The 20,911-nt window shown below is 36.1% G+C and overlaps 2 protein-coding genes across 6 annotated transcripts in view; one reads left to right on the forward strand and one right to left on the reverse strand.

The window, feature by feature from the left end:
- Positions 1–20,656, forward strand: part of LOC106880184 (uncharacterized) — a 32,423-nt gene extending 11,767 nt beyond the window's left edge. The window contains exons 1-7 of one of the 4 annotated variants that reach the window (XM_089360768.1): positions 10,895–12,125; positions 12,523–12,609; positions 13,183–13,284; positions 14,236–14,318; positions 15,646–15,728; positions 16,815–16,894; positions 19,157–20,656. In XM_089360768.1, the coding sequence (XP_089216894.1) occupies positions 13,229–13,284; positions 14,236–14,318; positions 15,646–15,728; positions 16,815–16,894; positions 19,157–19,319 (465 nt within the window). In that variant the 5' untranslated portion in view covers positions 10,895–12,125; positions 12,523–12,609; positions 13,183–13,228 and the 3' untranslated portion in view covers positions 19,320–20,656. Of the gene's footprint in view, positions 1–10,894; positions 12,126–12,522; positions 12,610–13,182; positions 13,285–14,235; positions 14,319–15,645; positions 15,729–16,814; positions 16,895–19,156 lie in introns of those variants that run through there. The other 3 variants (XM_014930038.3, XM_089360769.1, XM_052972090.2) reach the window with 3 other exon arrangements.
- On the reverse strand, positions 1,937–10,860 carry LOC106880183 (cytochrome c oxidase subunit 5A, mitochondrial). 2 transcript variants are annotated; one of them, XM_014930037.3, is made up of 5 exons: positions 10,664–10,860; positions 4,858–4,991; positions 3,319–3,423; positions 3,035–3,200; positions 1,937–2,057 (listed from the first exon to the last, which is right to left on the reverse strand). In XM_014930037.3, the coding sequence occupies exons 1-4, from the start codon at positions 10,749–10,751 to the stop codon at positions 3,054–3,056; spliced, it is 474 nt and encodes a 157-aa protein (XP_014785523.1). In that variant the 5' UTR covers positions 10,752–10,860; the 3' UTR covers positions 1,937–2,057; positions 3,035–3,053. The 2 variants fall into 2 exon arrangements, with proteins under 2 accessions (XP_014785523.1, XP_089216893.1); XM_089360767.1 differs by lacking the exon at positions 1,937–2,057 and having other exon boundaries at positions 3,032–3,200; positions 10,664–10,859.
- Positions 20,657–20,911: the final 255 nt, after the last annotated feature.

The following is a 20,911-nucleotide window of genomic DNA, read 5'->3' on the forward strand; positions in this document are numbered from 1 at the left end:
CTATATATATATATATATATATATATACACACACACACACACACTTTATTAATAAAGCTGTAAAGACATCACAATGACTGTTACTCAGAGTTTCACGTTCCAGCTCGTCAGTTTTTGATTGCGTACCACAATGAAGGAGTATGATGATAAAAAATAGTTTTAACAAAAGTTTTTTTTTTCTTTCACCTGTTTCAGTCATTTGACTGCGGCCATGCTGGAACACCGCCTTGAAGAATTTTAATCGAAAGAATCAACCCCAGAACTTATTAATTTTTGTAAAGCCTGGTTGTCAAGCGGTGGTCGGGAACAAACACACACACGAGAGGATTCTTCCAGTTCTCGTCTACCAAATCCACTCACAAAGCTTTGGTCAGCCTGAGACTAAAGCAGAAGGCGTTTACCCAAGGTGCCGTGCAGTGGGCCTGAACCCAGAACCACGTGGTTAGGAAGCAAACTTCTTACCACACAGCCATAGAGGAGAAAACTATAACTATATAGAGGAAAAGCTGAACAAAACTACCTCAAACAGATTAATCGAAAACAATTGAAGATGCAGGTTCTGCTCACAGAATATTTCTTGCACCTATACTATTATGAACAGAAAGGTATCACGGCTTCTGATACCATGACGAGTCCAGAATGAGCTATGCGAAAATCTTACCGGTTGTAGAAAAGTGTTATCTTAAATTTCAACAGTCAGTTTTGCTACCTGTGTATTTGGGAAAGGCGAGAAAGTATCAAGCCGTCGGTGAAATCTTCTGCATAACTTCTTTTGTTTTGTAGATATCTTCAATAATGCTGTAAAAAAAAATCACTATTGTTTCTGACCCTGCAACTTCGTAAATTTCATCTGAATGTCATTGTAATAATTTATTTAATTTCTGGCCCTCGTAGAGAACAGAAGGTTGTAGGTCCAAAGTTGGCTGCTGAGAGATATTTGATTCAGATTCGAGAGAGTGACAACTATTAAAGGCCGTCGAATCATTAAATTGTGGAAGTACTCTCGTTTCAAGTTCCCTAATCAATTTTGAATAATCTGGGACGGAAGTTATCTCCCGTGCATCTTGCCAGGGCTTACAGGGTTCTCCCATCCTAGCGAAAACACCAAAACCTCTCTCAAATGACAACTTGCAATCATATAAGGGTAATTTTCCTATTTGACATTTGTAAAATCCTGGCGATCCAAAAAAGGTTATTTCAATAAAACATTATAATTATAAGTGATACACACTACCAAAAGCTAATAAAAGGTGAGGAACTTATAACAATACTAATATGTCCTAAGATAGTGGTGTGTTTTGAGGGAGATTTGTCTGCAGATTATGCAATTACATGGAGGCTCTTTTATTCCCTTGTCCGATGGTATCATCAGGTATCTTTTTAAAGTTTCCAAATTAAGTTCTTGGTGAAAAGAATAGTAAAAATTATATCTTGTTTGCTTCTAAATACATTTTAGGGTGAAATAAAACAAACACAGAACTATACAGTATATCCTGTTATACCTAAGAAGACATGGCAAGAGAAATTTGCATAAAAGTTGTAAAAGGGATGCTTGTCTTCAGAAGAATTTCTCAATGAAAGCCTGTTCAGCCTTTTTCGTGTCGAGAAACCGAGAGGTCTAAATTATATCTGATATAATGTTTCAATTAATTTTGTTCATTATTTGTAGTTCATTTTTCTGTGTTATGAGAATGGTATTTGTGCTGAAATATCACCTGTTAATAATGGTATTGGCTTTATATTCTTTTTCTTCTAAGCATTTCAAGTGTTTATAATTGCTCAGTATATACATTGCAATTACAGTTTTTGCTGCACACCCCAGACATTATATCAACAGCATTCGATATGGCAAGTGCAAGAAGTAACCAAATCAGAAATATTATACTTTAATGAACAGAATTAAAAGTAAATTTATGACTCATTTAAGCAAATCAAATTCCTTAAAACATGTTTGTTTATTAACAGAAGGATAACAAATAAATCAGTTGAAATTTTTTTTTTTTTTTTATTTCTTCCAAAAGTAAGAGTCTAATTTGTAGTTTTTCAGTTTTATTTACCTGAAAAAGGTAAAAAGAAATATTGTTATAAAATAGAACATAACAGGAATTCTGACAATTTTGAAAGAAAAATTCATATTATTACTAAACTTATTACAACAACAAAAAAGAAATTATTAAATCAATAAGCAGAGAAAGATCATAGTTAAGGTTAAGATGCTTGCTCTTACTACAGCCAATTTTTGTAGCTCCTGAAGAAGACCTACAACTCCATTACAGCTTAGTTAATTCTTCTTCCAGGTTTTCAAGAGTCTAGGTCTCTGAAACAATGCATTTCCGATGGCAAGAATGACAAGGGATTGTCTATACAATTTAAGCAGATTACGACAAATTGGTTTAATGAGCTTTTCATACACCCATAAATTCCAAATCAGTATAAATGTTAATGTTATATACGTGATAAGCTACATTTATGTACAGCAACTTAAAATCAATGTTCTTTGGGTGGCTGCAAAATAGTGGTTTATGTCTGATGAGAGACAATTATTCCAAAACATATTAGTAAATAGATTGAGAATCTTTTACTTTTCTCTTTACCAAAGACAACAGAATCTTTTCTAATCAATTTAATCTCCACAAACCAGGCTCTCAACTCAAATAAATAACTGCAGAGTCATCTACATTATACATGTACCAGATATTCTGAATCAAGTCCTTTTATACACACACACACACACACATATATATCATAACCATTTCAACGTCCACTTTCTCATGCTTGCATGAGTTGGATGGTGTTTACCAATGTAGATTCTCTACAAATGGATGCACTTCCATATCCAAACCATTTCTGTCAAATTTGATGAAAATCAATTTAGCCTTTTTCCAGTAATTTTGCAAACACACAGACAAGTGATTAGCATTTTAATTGCCACCCATTATCAAGTTATATAGTGCAACAAAGATGGTTAATGACAAATTAATCAGTTTAACATATATCAACAAACATAATATGGGAATTATTAAGATAAACATACCTAAACAATATTACTAAAATTACATGTCATATACACTTTTCAGAGCAAGCTCTGGTTTGTCGTAACCCATCTCTTCAGGTGTGAGAATGCCTAATTCATCTAATGTTGGTTTGATCTCTTGTATAACATAGGGCCAGATTTCCTTCACTCGGCTACCACATTTGTCCTGCAATGGTAAGTTTGTTAGAATTAGTTTGGTAAGTTTTGAACATCTTTTTACACTTCTGTAAAGAAATTTCAAAACGACCAGCTCTGGCCTGAAATTGAAATATAATTATCTTTACCTTAATAGCTTCAAGAAACCTCACAGCAAGAGCATAATCATTCAATCTTCTGCAAGCATGCATGGCAGCAATAATAATTCTTGGTTCAGGAACAAGATCCATGCTCTGAAATTATCAAAAATTATTCCTAGTTATCATCATCATCACCATCATTATTAGCATCAGTTTAAATTCTCCCTCAAAGGGAGGGAATCCAACTGTATCCATTCCCTCAAAAATTTTATGTTCCCTGTTACTGTGTTTGTCAGATGACAAGGATGTAAACCATTGAGGAAACCATTATGTGGTCACTTGAACTGCTAGAGATGGTAGCCAAGCTTTCCTTAGGGTACACCTCTCAGTTTTAAAAAGATCAAAGGACATTAAATAATGAAGTGTAGATGGTATGGTTGAGTGGAATTCCTTTGGTCATAGATCTGCTCGATCAGGGTCTTTCTGAAGCTAAATAACTAAGATAACACAAACTGAACTGTCTATACAAGGATAGTACGTCAGTATCAACACAATATCATGAAACACTAATTTAAATAGCAGCTTTTTTTTTTTTTTTTTTATGTGGCTGGTAATGAACCCAACTGGTATCTTTTTAAAACAGGCTTAAGTTACAAAGGTTGGGAAACTGCTTTTTATCAACTTGAGATCAATCAATAATAAAGGTAAAGGCAGTGTAATACTGCAGTGCACCAGGACTGAGTGTGTGCGTCTGTGGGGGTCACTGATACTCGACAAGTACTCGTATAGGTTGAAAAAGCTTTGTTGGGGAAGCTACATCGTAAGTAGATATATGATATCATCTATGTGATAGCAGAAACTAGCCGAACTTAAACAAAATGAAATATTGGCCAATGACCTCCTATCTGAATATACTATAGGGAAATAGGGGAGACAACTCAACACATGTTTACGATCCCGCAGCAAATCCTAGATCGCTGGCCAGTTTTAGCGAGTACATAAATCAGTTAAGATATAGCTAAATTGCACATGTGTTGGACTGGAAGAAAAACTTGACATATTCAATTTGCCTTAGATGTATGCATATATTAATTACGCCATGTAATGTCCAAAGTTGTCTCCCGTACCTGCTAATGAAAACAAGAACTAAGTATACATTCCTGATGAGCCCAGTTTCCTCACTGTATCCTTAAGAGTTTAGTCAAACAATCAACCCCAGTGCTTATTCTATTGGTCTCCTTTGCTGAACCGTTATGTAAGTGACAAAAACAAACCAATACCAGCCATCAAGTGGTGTTGTTGACAGCACACGAATGGGCTTCCACATGATTTCCTTCTGTCAACTTTCTTCATAAATTGGCCAAGGACTAAAGAAGACACTTGCCTAAGGTGCCACGTGGTGGGAAAGAACTCAAAACCTTGTGGATGCAAAGTGAGCTCCTTAACTCCATAATCATATCTATGCCACAGCGATCTCACTTGTCTTTGCAGGAATCATAAATTCAGTTCCTCCTGCCCATTTTAACTCGTTAAATAAAAACTCACACTGTAAGTATTAGTTGCATTAAACAAACAAATCCAACTTACGCATAAGTCATTCATGACTTTCCTGATTTCCCAGCCATCAAGGTGAGGTTGGTTGAAATGGTTTTCATAGCGAGTATCGAAATCTTCATCTGATTCTCCTGCTGGTGCTTTGAAGTGTCGAACAGCAAATGCAGCTGGAAAAGAGAGAGGAAATTAAAGGTAACTTTTACTTCAAGATGTTCACAATCAATTGAAGAATGTTAAGAATGGGGTAGACATTAGAATGCATAACAAATAAATAAGAGGCCATATCGAATTTGAAATGATGAATATGTAAGAACAGATATTGAAGATGTATCTCAACTTTACCAGTATTTTGCAAATAATATTTAGGAGCTGAAGTCTCGAGTACAGAAGCATGCTGTATGAATGTATATTTGTCGGGGCTTATGTTTACAATTCAAAACAGATCATCATCATCGTTAAACGTCCGCTTTCCATGCTAGCATGGGTTGGACGATTTGACTGAGGACTGGCGAACCAGAAGGCTGCACCAGGCTCCAATCTGATCTGGCAGATTTTCTACAGCTGGATGCTCTTCCTAACGCCAACCACTCCGAGAGTGTAGTGGGTGCTTTTATGTGGCACCGGCACGAGGGCCAGTCACAAAGGACTGGCAACGGCCACCCTCAAAAGGTATTTTTTACGTGCCACCTGCACGGGAGTCAGTCCAGCAGCACTGGCAATGACCTCACTCGAATGATTTTCTAACGTGCCACTAGCACAAGTGCTAGAAGGCAACGTTGGTAACGATTATGCTCTAATGGTGCTATTTATGGCCACTAGCATGGAAGCCAGACAGCTGCTCTGGCATGAACACGCTCGGCAGTGCTGTTAGTGCTCCATTGGCGCGGTGACCAGTCATCGAGTATGGTTCCATTTCGATTTCATTTGCTCCAACAGGTCTTCACAAGACCTCCCTTTATATTCTGTAATTTGTGGTTCAACAATTCAAGATCGAAAAAATACCAAACTTAAATAAGTTCTTTAATAGTGATCGAGTATGGTTTCATTCCAATGACAACTTGTAATAAAAAAAACACACACACACACACGTTCTGAGTTCAAATACCACCTGGTTTTTACTTTACCTCTCATTCTTCCATAGTTAATTAAAAACTATTAGAGAACTGGGATAAAAAAGTTCATTATGATACTTGAGTTAAAGCTAAAGCAGATTTGATGGCTCACAGTATGGCAAAAGTATCCCAAAGACTTGGTTGTTTAAGATACTTGAGTGGGCTGCAAAGTTCATAGGCCGACTATGAAGGAGTGATGTTCATCATCATCATTTAATGCCTGTGTTCCATGCGAGTATAGGTGGGACGGTACCACAAGAGCTGGCCAGGCCAAAGCCTGCACCAGACTTCTGTGACTGTTTTGGCAGGATTTTTACAGCTGGATGCCCTTCCTAACACCAACCACTCAGCAGAGTGGACTTAGTGCTTTTTAAGTGGCACAAACACAGTCAAGGAGAGAAGTGCTTTTTACATAGCACAAGCACAGACGAGGTCAGTTTTGGCAAGGTTTTTACAGCTGGATGCCTTTCCAAACACCAACCACTTTACAGTGTGGAGTGGGTGCTTTAAGTGGTACCTGCACTGACAGGATCACCAAGTACTTGCAAGACAAAAACTTTTAAGAGGGGAGGAGGCATTGGAGGAGATGATGAAAAGGTGATGATGGCCGTGTGGTAAGAAGCTTACATCCCAACCACATGGTTCCAGGTTCAGTCCCCTTGGGAAAGTGTCTTCTATTACAAGCCTTGGGCCAACCAAAGCCTTGTGAGTGGATTTGGTAGATAGAAAGTGAAATAAGCCTGTTGTGTTTGTGCCCCACCACTGCTTGACAAGTGATGGTGTGTTTATGCCCCTGTAACTTAGCAGTTTGACAAAAGAAATTGATAAAAGAAATACCAGGCTTTAAAAAAAGTACTGGGGTCGATTCATTTGACTAAAAATTCAAGGTAGTGCCCCAGTATGGCCACAAAAAGATGAAACTATACAATAGACATGCACACACATAAGAACAGGCATGGATGTGTGGTTAAGAAGTTTGCATCACAGTCTGCTAGCTTCACTTTTGATGTGTCTGCTACTATAGCTTCAAGTTACTCGTAACTGGAGGCTGTATTAGAAGTCTTAACAATACTGAGGAGGAGGTTATAAGTGAAATTTGATAGACAAAAACTGTAAAAAAAAGAACCCCATCAGACACAAGCAAATGGATATAAGAGAGTGTGCATGCAAGTTGGATGATCTGCAGTGTGGGGATTTTTGTAATAATGACAAGCGAGTCACATGGCAGAAATGATGTTTGTAGGTTAGGGAGTGATCATGGCAAGTCTTTCAGCCCATCAATAAAGACATCAGCACAGTTCATGATATACAATCTATAATTGAGCTACATTCAAGGTCAGGAGGCGCAATGGCCCAGTGGTTAGGGCAGCGGACTCGCGGTCATAGGATCACGGTTTCGATTCCCAGACCGGGCGTTGTGAGTGTTTACTGAGCGAAAACACCTAAAGCCCCACGAGGCTCCGACAGGGGCTGGTGGCAAACCCTGCTGTACTCTTTCACCACAACTTTCTCTCACTCTTACTTCCTGTTTCTGTTGTGCCTGTAATTCAAAGGGTCAACCTTGTCACACTTTGTCACGCTGAATATCCCCGAGAACTACGTTAAGGGTACACGTGTCTGTAGAGTGCTCAGCCAACTTGCACGTTGATCGGATCAACCGGAACCCTCGACGTCGTAAGCGACCGAGTGCCAACAACATTCAAGGTCAGCATTTGATCGGAACAGAAATAATTTGGGGGGTCTAAAGAGAGGCATAGTTTCAGAGATGCTGAACGAGTAATGTCATAGAGGTTGCCACAACGTATCATCAGAGATTACAAGACCTAGTATTTGGAGTAATTTTAAGAATTTTGTTTGTTGTTGTTGTTTAGTTCCAGATCAGCCTCAATGATGAAGACTGCAATGAACAGCATTTCAATCATGATCAACTTATTCCGTTTTGGGCTCTTTTAGACCAGGGTTTTCAAACTGTGGTCCGCAAGGACAAGACAGGGGGTCCGTGGACAGCAAATACTTTTTATGGGCAATTTGATTTTATATATATTTTTTAATCGAAATCTTTTAATTGACAATAAATCTATTTGTTAAATACTGTTAAATAAATGTAAAAATGTTATTTTAAGCAAATATTTATGTATAAATTTCATAAATTTCATAAGCAAATATTTATGTATAAATTTCATAAGCATGTCAAAAAGTTTGAAAACCCCTGTTTTAGACAATATGGTCTCTAGGTTTACAATTGCTAATGTATTGTTTTTAAGGTAGTAAGGCTGTAATTCAAAGGATATTTGGCTGCTCTTTGTTGCAAGTTATGTAACCACAGAGACTTCATGCTGAAGGAAACTAGTTTGTCAAGTCCTCATTAAATGTCTTCATAGTTTCTCTTCGTAGAAACAACACAAATCTTTTAACTAGACTGTGTACAGATGATGCAGGCAAGCAGAAGTAAAGGGTAGTACAATCTGCATAAGACTGTAGCAGCAAGGTTGTTAATGTAAATAAGGGATTCAGAGACATAATAGGGCTTTGAGTTACACACGAGTTGATAGGTGGATCAGTGAGAACTACATTAGCTTACACTTTACCGTAAGGCAGTCCAAAACAAATGACCAATTCAAGAAATGAAAAGAAGAGTTTACAGGTACTATAGATTAGAGCTCACTATAGTTACAATCCATACCCCTCATTCAGGTGGCTTTCAATTTTAAATATCACTCCACTTGATGTGCATAGAAAACGAATTTTTTCAATTAACTGATGCAGGATTTCTCACACGAAATGTATAGTCTACTATGAAATAATACAAGCAATAAAACAGAATTGAAAATACATCAACAGCTGAAATAGTTTTTAAAATGAGGAAGCCTCTACGCGAACTGCCTCGACAAACTAAAAATTCCATCCTAAAAAAGCAAAACAAAAAGCTATAAGATAATGGTAGTTCTTGATAGTTGTCGTTTTGGTCGAAACTAAAATACGTCATATACAATTTAGCATTCTGTAAATTATTAAAATTATGTTCCACTATTGTATCTGCTAGTTAAGTATCATTGCTAAATGTTATCTCTTAACCTTGACTAGGCCGCAACCATTATCAGGATTTCTATTACTCTTCCGGAACTTGTGTCGTTTGAGGAGCAACGCTTAGCAGGAGTATCAAAACTAAAACAGTACCTAATATCTTTGTCCGTTGTCGATGGTTGACGTCATTAGCCCAGGTCAACCATGTTCCATTATGATCAAAAATATTCCAAAAGCTATAATTATGGCATATTTTTAAAACTCTATTTCAGATATCGTGTATTTAGGAAAATATATCCAATGTATCCTGGCTTTAAAAAAGGCAATTTTTTTCTTAATGAACCGCGTAGGGGTGCACTTGTAAAAATTTACCAAAACAAAGTTGGGATTTGGCTGTTGTTTCTAGCAGGTCGAGTAACGACTTAAGAGATTCCCTGATGTTTTGGTTTACTGTAGTTAACAGATTTGCTGAGTTATAAATATAAAGCAGGCGAATACAATGCAATTTAATTTTGCCCAAGCCTTATAAAACTACCACCTGCCAAATAACCAAAACTGATTTTGTGTTTATAAAACGCGGGCAGCTATTCGTGAAATAGATTATTTGGTAAGAGGGGAAGAGATGCGCCTTATAAACCATCAAATACATACTTTGGTTTCGGTTTGAACAAAGAATATTCAAAAGCAGGTAAAAACGAAACGAATAATCCATCTAGCCAACCATGCCGTTCGGTCGAAACAGCGTTGAAAAATTGATTTCGAAACAAAAACATATCGATGCGAATTCCTGGGTTTCATATAAGAATTTAAGTGATCTTGAATAAAGGCCAGATTAAGACTGTTTCTTCCATTCTATTAATGTGTAAGGACAAGACTGTATCTGGCGTGAAGGTCAAAGTCCATAACTAGTTTTTTTTTTCCCCCACCTCGCTAAAATATTTAAAATATTTAATTTTATAAAGTTACTGGAAATATTTCCATTACAAATTGTCTTTGAAAAATCCACTAAAACTACTAATATATATATATATATATATATATATATATATGGCAGGACACAGTAGTGTATATATATATATAATGGTATGTTTAGTTAAGAACGTAGTAGAGTACAGTATAAAGCTCATCCACCTTCAGATTTCAGCCAGTGCTATCCTGTAGTAGTATTATGCGTACTTCCAGGTTTGCGTCTGGGCCTCTGTCGTGTGTGAATAGATAATTGAATTTGGAGTAAACAAGGAGTAGTGATTGGAAATAAATGTTCAGATGTATTCCGTGTTGACTCCAAATTTTTTCAATTTTTTAGATATATAACATATTTACATATGCATAAATGTGTGCACGGACGAAAGTTACGAGTACAGGTAATAGGGAATTTCCTCTATTATAATTTCATTCACATTTATTTGAATTATTAAAATGACCTCCACCAGTATTTGATTGGTACTTCCTTTTTTCGATCCCGGAAATCTGACAAGAACTTACCAATAGCCTAGTAAGTTATAATAGAATAAACATTTCCATAAACCACTTATATTGAAGAATTACTTCGTCTAGTGTTCTCTATTAGAAAATGCATTAAATTGTCTATGCGCACATATATATAGATTTATATATATATATATACACATTCACTAATATATATGCGTGTGTACTTGAGGAAGGACAAAAATGCAATGTCGAAATTTTATAGAAAAGCTTACCTAAAGACGGATGGTGTTGAACTTTCACCGTCTGTATGGCATGACGAGCAACTGGTAGAGCCAGTCGAGTAATAACAGCTCGAAGCATGATTTAGAAATCAAAGAGACAGAGTGAAAGGACCACCACGAAGGAAAAACTATCAAATTGGAAGGACAAAATGGCAGGAAGAATGGGTTGAAAGGCGGAACTTCCGGTAAAGATGGGAGGTAACTCTTTAAAAGCATTTCGTCATTCTGGTGATGTTGATGTGACGCAGCTAGGTGTGACAGCAAGGTCTATTTTCAGTGAGTTGTCTATAATTATGTGTTTCTTTTATGGTTTACATGAGAAAACAACGCTAATCCGACAAGCCTAAAAATGAAAGGCGTTCCGATCGTGAACCTCCTGTCATTTTTACTTTATTTCAAACATAATATATCTAAGACTTATATTGTCTATTGTGTTCTGTCATTTCCTCATAATTTTTTAAGATACCAAAGTATTGAAATCTAGCAGTTCGAGCGACCACGTAGTGACTTCATCGTTGGTTCACCCGTTTATGTGTGATATATGTTTGTGTTTACAGAGAGTGCAGCTTTTTATAATCACAAATATTGTTATTAATGGGTTTGATTTTTTGGGAGGGGGGCAAGAATTCCTTTATGCGGTCCTATCGATGCGCTGGTTAATCTATGTTTTTCTCTATTTTCTAAATATACATAAATATATATTCTAGTGTATTTTGTGTATATACCATTGTATATAAAGCGTAATGGTTTCTAATTTAACGTTTCACGATTATTATTATTCTAGTTTCCATGGCTATCTTTCAATTTGGTAACTGCTGGAAAATTTCTTTATGTAGAATCGTTCGTGGATCTTTTTGATGTAAGAAGAGTTTCGATTTCAGGATCAACTTAATGGTCGTATGAGTCACTTCCACAACAAGCGGTCATAATTACGTGTCTATAGAGAAAAAACGAAAACATTTATTTACATAAATGCCCACGCACGACTTAAGTTTCAAATACTTTGCTGAGATAGTATCTGAGAATTACCTCTTCTGTAAGACAGTAATTTTAGTTATAAAATAAGAATGTATTCACAATACTTATAAAGTAGATGTATGGGCGGAGGTAAAGAATACGTACACCACCCATTTTCGGCGTAACAGAAACTCTAACCCTAAACACCGGGTGTATATATTCTTTACTTTCGCCGATGTATGTATTAACAATTGCAAGCCCCCTCCCTTCCCTCGTCATTCTCTTTCTCTCTACTGCTGGTGTGTTGACACGTGAATGATCAGCTGAAGTACTTGGACACTTGCTTTAGGACTTCCCAAGTCTATCACCATATATACCAGTGACAGGAGGCTGGAGACATGATTTGAACTCGAGAATCACAGAGCCGAAACAGTTACCGCAAGACGTCCTATTTCATGCTTCAACATTCCTGAACTAGATGAAAAGCAAAGTTGACGTAGGTGGGATTCTGTCCGACTTTGTCAATTCGACTCCATACATAAGGAAACACGTATGTGCACATCATTTAGCTCTAGGTTAACCTGATCAAGGAAACCTATGACATCCCCCCCCCCCAATTTCATGCCTTGTTACTATTACACTCATCTCTTGAGACAAGTGCAATAATGAATATTTGCCGAATTAAGTATTGGGTTTGAGGATTGTGTTAATTTACTTCCTCTCCCAGAAATCAAGCCTTGTACCTATGTTAGAAATAATAATTAGTGGGTGGGGAATTGGCAGAATTGCTTCAGTGTCAGACAAAGTGCCTTACAGTAATTTTTTTACCTCTTTACATTCTTAACATGCCTGTCATGCAATACATCAAAATGAGATATCCATTTTGATTTCAGGTTCAATTATGCCAAGAATCCTGCTTCACAGAAATACATACTTGTGAAGGGAACCGAAACATTCATTATTCTGATCCTCAAGGTGTGGTAAGTAACGGTCTATTCTAAAGAAAGCTGCTTGCCATCAGCTTTCTTTGTTGGGTTTTTTTTTTTTTTTTGGAAGGCAGAGAAAGAATACGGTGCTTCTCTATCATACAGTCTACTGCAGTATCCATAATCCATGCTGTGAAATGATCTAATCTTGATCAAGGATAGTATTAAGGTTTAGAGTGAGGACTAGGTTTTTGGTTAAACTGCACAGTGGCCAGGTAGATTGCTGAAGTCATACTAAGAGTGCTTTACTGAATTGTTATCATTTATTGTAGATATATTATCATCATCATCATCAGTCAGTTTGTGCTATCAAAATCTGGAATTTTTTTCTTACTTCTGTGCAAAAATCATACTTTCTAGGGAATGTTGTGTGACTGAATTGTTCCTCCCATACTTTATTACCACTTTGGGATTAAATAACACAAGGCATTTTAGTTTCCTCTCTAAGAAGATAATTTATGAAAAGAAATGTGAAACTCTGTTTTCCTTAACTACCTGAAAAGAATCAGAAATTAATATAAGTAAATTTTAGTCCAATAATTTTTCTTTCTTTATTTCTCACTCTAGAAAACCAACTATTTTTAACTGATGAATATATTTATCACAAATCAAAATGATTGAGCTTTGTACGAAGAAACGGATGGCCATTGCTATCATCATACTAATTAGGTAAGTACACTTGCTTGTTTTTAGCCCCAGGTCAACCTTCATCAAGTAGGTGTGATCTAAGACATTACAGTTATAATCAAATTCTTTTTGCTGATGTTCAGACTTCATTATTCAATATGTCCTTCTATTTTTTAAAGACAGTACAATGTAGTTTGAAGGATTTGACTGTTATTTCTTGCTGTTTAAGTGATTTCATTGGAGCTCTCTCATTGGCAAATGCATTTGTATCTTTTTTCCTTCTTTTCCAATTCACTCAACTCTCTGTTTTGGTTTAGCCACCTTTTGTTGTACACACTGAGAACATTTATCTCAAATCTCTTCCTTTCAGAGTCGTATCTAGTAACTTAACATATGTACTCCAAGTGAAACTATGTCCAGTAAAATGGTAACAAAATGGAATAACGAATTCATCCCATCTCGATTTCTCCGCTTCTGCACTTCACACAAACTCATGGGGTGCAAGCTTGGAATAAAATTTTTGCCCTCGTGGACCAAATCACATCTTCTCATTTTTGTTTTTTGTGTCCCAAGTTGGTATACTGACTCACCAAATATTCATAATTTTTACCTCGAATCCCAGCCAAAGCCTCTGCAGCAACCTTAATATACAGCTGCAGCTTAACCTTTTCAATACCAACCTGTCTGAGACTACCCTTATTTCTATCATACAAATTGCCAGTGCTGCATTAACATCCCTGTGCCAGTGGCACAAAAAAAGCATCCAGCACACTCAGTTAAGTGAGTGTTAGGAAGGGCATCCAGCTATAGAAACCATGTCACAACAGACAGTTGGAGTCTGGACAGCTTCCTGCTAACCAGCTTTATCTCAAACCGTTCAACCCATGCCAGCATCGAAAGTAGACGTTAAACGAGGATGATGATGAAAGTGCCAGTCTTATTATTGTTGGGTTGTAATTATTTGTTTGTTTCTTTTTTTTTTTTTTATTTCAGTGCATCAGTTGTCACTGTAGTAGTTGAAAGTAAATGGTCATCTCATCATGTGATTAGCAAAGAAGCAGAATTAAGTGCTGTTGGTATGTTGATTGGTTTATCTATTTCTAATTCTTTCCTATTCACACACCCTACCCCAACAAACCAATCTACATCTCTACATCTTCCTCACATTTCTTCCTTCATGCACTACGTCTAACCCTCACTCCCCTATCCTGTCCTCATGGCCCTGTTTTTCTGTATCATTGCTATCTGGTAGCCCCACCCCACTCTATATACCCAGCTTTTCACCACTCCCTTCCTTTCCACACTCTCTAATCATACTTTTTTGGCAATGTCCTGCCATTTGTATTATGACCTTCGAACCTGAAGGGTATACCCTGGCACTTGCCACCATCTATATCTTTCTCTGCCTTTACTCGACCATCCCATTTTTATTCTGATCCCCACTCCTGTGAGTATGCCCAGCACTTTGCCACCATCTTTATCCTGCTGTCTCCCCATTTTCTTTCTCCTTCTCCTGCACTTCCCTCAGGTTGGATAACCGTGTATCTCCTTTGTGATAAGCACACTTGTTTCTTTCCTCATTCTCAATTTCTCTCTCTCTCTCTCCAGCTGGGTAACCTTGTACCTCCTCTACTGCAAAACACCTGTTCCTGTCTCTCTGCCTCACTATAACCTTTCATCATCTGACACAAGATCACCTCCTCCAATGTCCCCTCCTCTCAAAAGATTTTTGTCTTGCAAGTTACTTGGTGACCCTGTCAGTGCAGGTTCTACTTAAAAACCACTCAGACCACACTGTAAAGTGGTTGGCATTTGGAAGGGCAGCCAGCAGTAAAGATCTTGCCAAAACTGACCTCACCTGTGTTTGTGCCATGTAAAAAGCACTAAGTCCACTCTGCTGGGTGGTTGGTGTTGGGAAGGGCATCCAGCTGTAAAAATCTTGCAACGACAGTTACAGAAGTCTGGTGCAGGCTCCTGCCTGGCCAGCTCCTGTTAAACCGTCCCACCCATGCCAGCATAGGAGGCAGATGTTAAATGATGAAGATGATGATGATTTAACCCAAATAAACTGCACTTCATATTTGAGGCTCTGATGAAGCTATAAGGTATTACTCAAGCTCTCAACTATAAGTCCACTGCATCTTATAGCAGAAACAGCTGGAAGCTGATGAAGTTCTTATGATAATCGTTATTCCTTTGTCATCTCATTTTCTTAGCATAAATAATATGCATTCAAACAAGAAGAGGTAGTGAATTAATGGTAGACTATTTAAATATTCACAGAGACAACTATAGTCTTTCTTTTTAATCAAATATTAGTAATATACTGAAATAATTCCTGAAGGATCGAAAGTGAGTTAATCCTTAAATATATGCAGTTTGTTTTCTTTTTTATTGTTTTAGCCCAATCAGATAATACTTCCACGTGTGTGAATGGTTATGGAACTGTCATCAACTCCTGTGTAGAATGCACTGCATTTGAGTTGGTAAGTATAAAATGATTGTATTTGCTGATTTCAAATAACACCTTTATGTTTACCTAATGTTCATATTTCATATTAAATATAGAAATGCAAAAATATCAAATGACATCGAAAATAAGCTGCTACAAATTTAAGTGAACTCAAATTAAGCATTAAAAAAACTACATGGAATATCTCTTGAAATTATTGTCACAGAAAGAAAGACCACTGTAAGAAATTCCTTCTTAAGAAAAGTAAGGGCAGTACATTAGATAATTTAGTCTTAAATATATTGCATCCGACTAAAGGATAGGACGATTCCAACTTCAATCCTTTTGATCATAAGTCTGAAGAACAACTGTAAAAATGGAGACAATTCTAAGTAAGTCAGAAATGTAATAATTCAAGGGGACATAACTCCTATAATTTTTGAAACGTTATGGTCATTAAATAGGATACGTAAAATTATTTTACTTTGAGTGTTTTTCTTTTGTTCTTTAAATGCCTTGATTGGATTGTAGAAATACAAAATGTGTTAAATTAGAAATGGCAATTGTAGGCCTTTAGACTATCTTTTACCTTTCACTATGAAATTAAACTCTTTAGCATTCGGATTACTTTGTCAACTGTAATGTTATTTATTTACATTGTTTTGAATTAATCCTGCATAATCTCGTGGTTTTGAGGATTTGATGTGATTGTTTAATTTTAGAATAACATGGTCGGGTAGGTATAAAAGGCTGGATTTAGCTGCTTTGAACATAAAACAGGCAGAATATTTTGGCCGGATATGGATGGTTTAAATGCTAAAGGGTTAAATTTCATGGTTATTCCAGTAATGACGTTAAATATTTATAAAAAAATAGAATTGGTATTTTCTGCATCTCAAGTTTGCCTCAATAAACTTGACATATCTCATCAAAAAATAGTTTCAAATATGACATTCCTTAATGAAAGATAGATTAGTATATAAATCTTTTCTCTGCTGTTAAGTGTAATGAAATTTTGAGTGGATATATCTGCTTTTTTAGTGAAGCTATAGTTATAAAGTGATTAAAATGAATGAACATATGTACTGATCACTTCAATTACTGCTTTTTTTTTTTGTAGAAATTGGAAAGACGATACTGTCAAGAAACAGGTTTAAAAACATTAATACGTTGTCCAGATGGCCGACATCTATACAAGAAGTAAGTTAACAACTTTGGTTGTAATATCTATAATGCTGTGGTTATTGCTTTTGTTTAACCTCAGGTCAGTACTAACCCAAAATTATGATCAAAGACATTCTACCTGTGACCATCTTGTCTTTTTTTCGATACCCAAGACTACAGTACCCATTATGTCCTCTACATTTTGTTTGATAGGATGCTATGTGAAGAAGATTTGACTGTTATATCTAACACGTCAATCAACGACAGAGAAGCTCTCACATCAGCTCTGATATCCCTCATTGGCTTGTATCATTTATGCGATGAAATATATGCACTCCATTTTCACTGGTTCTTCTTCAGTTAATTAATGAAATGAACTAATTTTGACACCTTTCCCTTAAGTGAATAATGAGAAAGCCTACAAGGTCACATAGATTGCCCAGGTTCCTGTAGAAATATGCCAGATCAAATTGGAGCCTGGTGCAGCCTTCTAGCTTGCCAGTCCAGTCCTCAGTCAAATCGTCCAACCCATGCTAGCATGGAAAGCGGATGTTAAAAGATGATGATGATGATGATTGTTTGTGGTTAAGAATTCAAAATAGAAAAGAAACCATTCTTCTGATAGAGTTGTTATGATTTAAAGCTTTTTGGCTTTGTTTCATCAGGTTTTTATTCTCTTGTGTAGTTAGTTGTATACTACTTATAAATAGCTGATAATCTATGAATCGGGAAGTTTGATTGAGGTTAATTAAACTTGTTAGGAGATTTGTAATTAAAAGATATTGTTAATAGACGGTAGACAGAATGAAAGCAGAACAAAGGATAGAAGTGACACACAGAGAATGTTTTCATTTGGGAAAATGAGTGAAAAAACAAGAAGGTTGTTTCTGTATGGATAGTTCGCAGTTTGTTTCAACTCTGTTGCCAAATGGAGGAGACCCTGTGCAGCCATTTGACTTATTACAAATAGAAGCCAAATTTCTCTTAATTAGCACTCCACTATCATCATCAAAATCAGTTAACATCTACTTTTCTGTGCTTGCATGAATTAGTTTATTGATACAGATTTTGTACAGTGAGATGCTCTTCCTGTTGCCAACATCACCTATTTCCAAGCAAGGTAATATTTCTCCATGGCCATACATGCTTTCCATGGAAGACTGGAAATGAACAACGTCACTTGTATGACAGTGATGCTTGTTTATAACCATCACATGATGTCCATAGAAAAATACATGCAAACAGTCTCTCACACACACACACACACACACAGGTGTGTGTGTGCATGTATGACTGACTTGTTTCAGTTTCTGTCTATCAAATCCATTTCACAAGATTTTGGTCAACCTAGGGTTATAGTAGCAGACAGTTACCCAAAGTGCCACACAGTGGGGCTGTTATGTCAGCAGTGTCCTTTGTTTCCTATCTTCCATGAAAAAATATCTGGTCATAGGGAAATATCGCCTTGACATAAAAGACATCTGGCCACAAAAAATCTGTCTCAGTAAATTCCGTCTGACCTATGTAAGCATTGAAAAGTGGATGCAAAAATTACAATCATCATAAAATGATCACCATAAAAAATGCATGGTCAATATGCACACAACATTTCCCTAAAGTACTTTAGGCCCATAGTCCAACTCTTATATATCATGAGTCTAGTTTGTTACAATATGGTAAAACATGTATGGTAATTATGAAAATATGAGTCTGGAAAATTATTTATTTTAAAAGGATTGAATAAAATGGCTAGATTTCATAGTCTCCTGACTGAATCATAGAGCAGCAATATATATATATATATATATATATATATATATATATATATATATATATATATACTGTGCCAATATATATAATACTATATATGTGCAGTACCACTATAAAATGATGTGAGAATGATAGCCTCTACACTGCCTGTCAGCTGGTTAGAAATTGCAGCCTAATCTCTGCAGAAGGTAACATTAAACGATATAGTCCTAGGTATACAAGAAAAAAAAAAAAAAAAGTCACAGCTGAAACTTTTTTTTTTTTTTTGTAAGTATATGTTCAATTGGATCTCTATTCTGGTTAAATGGTAACTGTAAAACATGTAACTCTATATATCTTTATTCATTGAAAAAATCCTGAAAGAGTATGGATTGTCCTAACAAAGTCTGTTAACATAGCATATTATCCAATGAAAATTTGATAATACTTGATCTTATATATCTTTCCATCCTCCTTCAAAACTCACCTCCAAAAAATAAATGGACCATTTACAACAAAGTAATGTATTTATTTATTTATTTATTGTAGTTGCCCAGCAGACACATGGAAAGAAGAGAAAAAATTTCTGCTCTTTGAATGTCTTACAACCATAACAGGACTTCTCTCTTATGCTGTAGTCCGATACAGACAGCGTCGATTAGATCATCTTCTGATGGAAAAAATTAACAGACAGATAGCAGCTGGTCTTTAATCAGGATGAGGACATTATTATTATTATTGTTGTTGTTATTTTCATCATTATCATTATTATTATTGAACGTGGCTGAGCTGGCAGAATCATTACTGTGCTGGATAAAATGCCTAGCAGCATTTCTTCCAGCTTTTTACAGTCTGAGTTCAAATTCCGCTGAGGTCGACTTTGCCTTTCATCCTTTCAATGTTGATAAATTAAGTACCATAATCGACTTGTTCCCTCCCACAAAATTTCAGGCTTTCTGCCTTTAGTAGAAAGAATTGTTGTTGTTATTATTATTATAATTATTATTATTATTATTAAGGCAGCGAGCTGCCAGAATCATTAGCACACCGGGTGAAATGCTTCGCGGTATTTCGTCTGTCGCTACATTCAAGAGTTCAAATTCCAAGGTTGACAAATTAAGTACCAGTCAAGTACTGGAGTCGATGTGATAGACTTATCCCCTCCCCACAAATTATTTTTATTATAACTGAATATAAAAAACAAACATTAGTATACACATACACACACCTTTGTTGGTAACAAAGGGCCTCTTCCCTCAGAGTGAAAGGCAAATTGTATGATGCCTGCATGTTAACAGCCATGCTGCATGGCAGTGGAGTATGGGCTGTGACTACAGAGAACATGTGAAAGCTTAAATTAAATGAAGCTAGCATGCTCTGTTGGATGTACAATGTCAGAGTGCGCGTACAACAGAATATAAGTATCTTAGAGAATAATTGGATATAATAGACATCAGATGTAGTGTGCAAGAGAGAAGACTGCACTGGTATGACCGAAACTGCTAGTGTGTAGTTGTGCTTGTGAAGACATGCCAAGTGGGTGTGGCACATAAAAGACACTCAATAGAGGGGTTAGTTTTAGGAAGGGCATCCAGCTGTAGAAACCAAGACAAAACGGATTGGAACCTGGTGCAGCTCTCTGGCTTACCATCTCCAGTCAAACCATCTTAACCCATAGAAAATGGACATAAAATGATGATGATGATGATATATAGGTTTGGTGATGCAAACTGGAAAATAGAACTCAAAACATAAGTGTGTATATTTTTTTATTATTAATTAATCAGCAGAAGTTAGAGAGTGACTTCTTCAGATCCAAGAGTTGTAACATCTGCCAAAATATATATATATATATATTCATACACACACACACATACACACAGATTTAAAGATAAATGTCTGTAAATACCTAAAAACAATAAACATTTTCTGAATAAAAGATTCAGTACAGTAGTTTTGAAGTTTTGCTGATGGCAGTTTATTTGCTTAAATTAGCCACTGATGTGAAACCTTGAAGCCACTGTCAAGGATTTATAATATATGTACAAAGTTGTTGCTGTTTTTATTGTTAATCCTCAGGTCAGCATTAATTAGCTAGATGTATGATCAAAAGTTTGTATGAAGTTGAAATGGTTAAACTTTAGTATTACTTTTGAACAAGATTACATAATGGGAAGGTTATTGGATAAAACTTCCACATAAGCAAATAGTATGAAACAGATGGTTAAAGCATTTTTGCTCTCTTTCAATCAGTCTTATTTTCAAATATTTAGCTTTTGTTAATGACATTTTTATGTATAAGTA

The sequence above is a fragment of the Octopus bimaculoides genome, chromosome 12 (genome assembly GCF_046866305.1).
Source record: "Octopus bimaculoides isolate indiv1 chromosome 12, ASM4686630v1, whole genome shotgun sequence".
NCBI lineage: Eukaryota > Metazoa > Mollusca > Cephalopoda > Octopoda > Octopodidae > Octopus > Octopus bimaculoides.

What these genes read in the sequence shown, in the direction of transcription:
- LOC106880183 (XM_014930037.3), bottom strand. Translation starts at nt 10,751, where the DNA reads ATGCTTCGAGCTGTTATTACTCGACTGGCTCTACCAGTTGCTCGTCAT. An exon ending in TCAACACCATCCGTCTTTAG is followed by an intron (nt 4,992 to 10,663) that starts GTAAGCTTTTCT and finishes TCTCTTTTCCAG; the next exon opens with CTGCATTTGCTGTTCGACAC. An exon ending in GGTTTCTTGAAGCTATTAAG is followed by an intron (nt 3,201 to 3,318) that starts GTAAAGATAATT and finishes TTACCATTGCAG; the next exon opens with GACAAATGTGGTAGCCGAGT.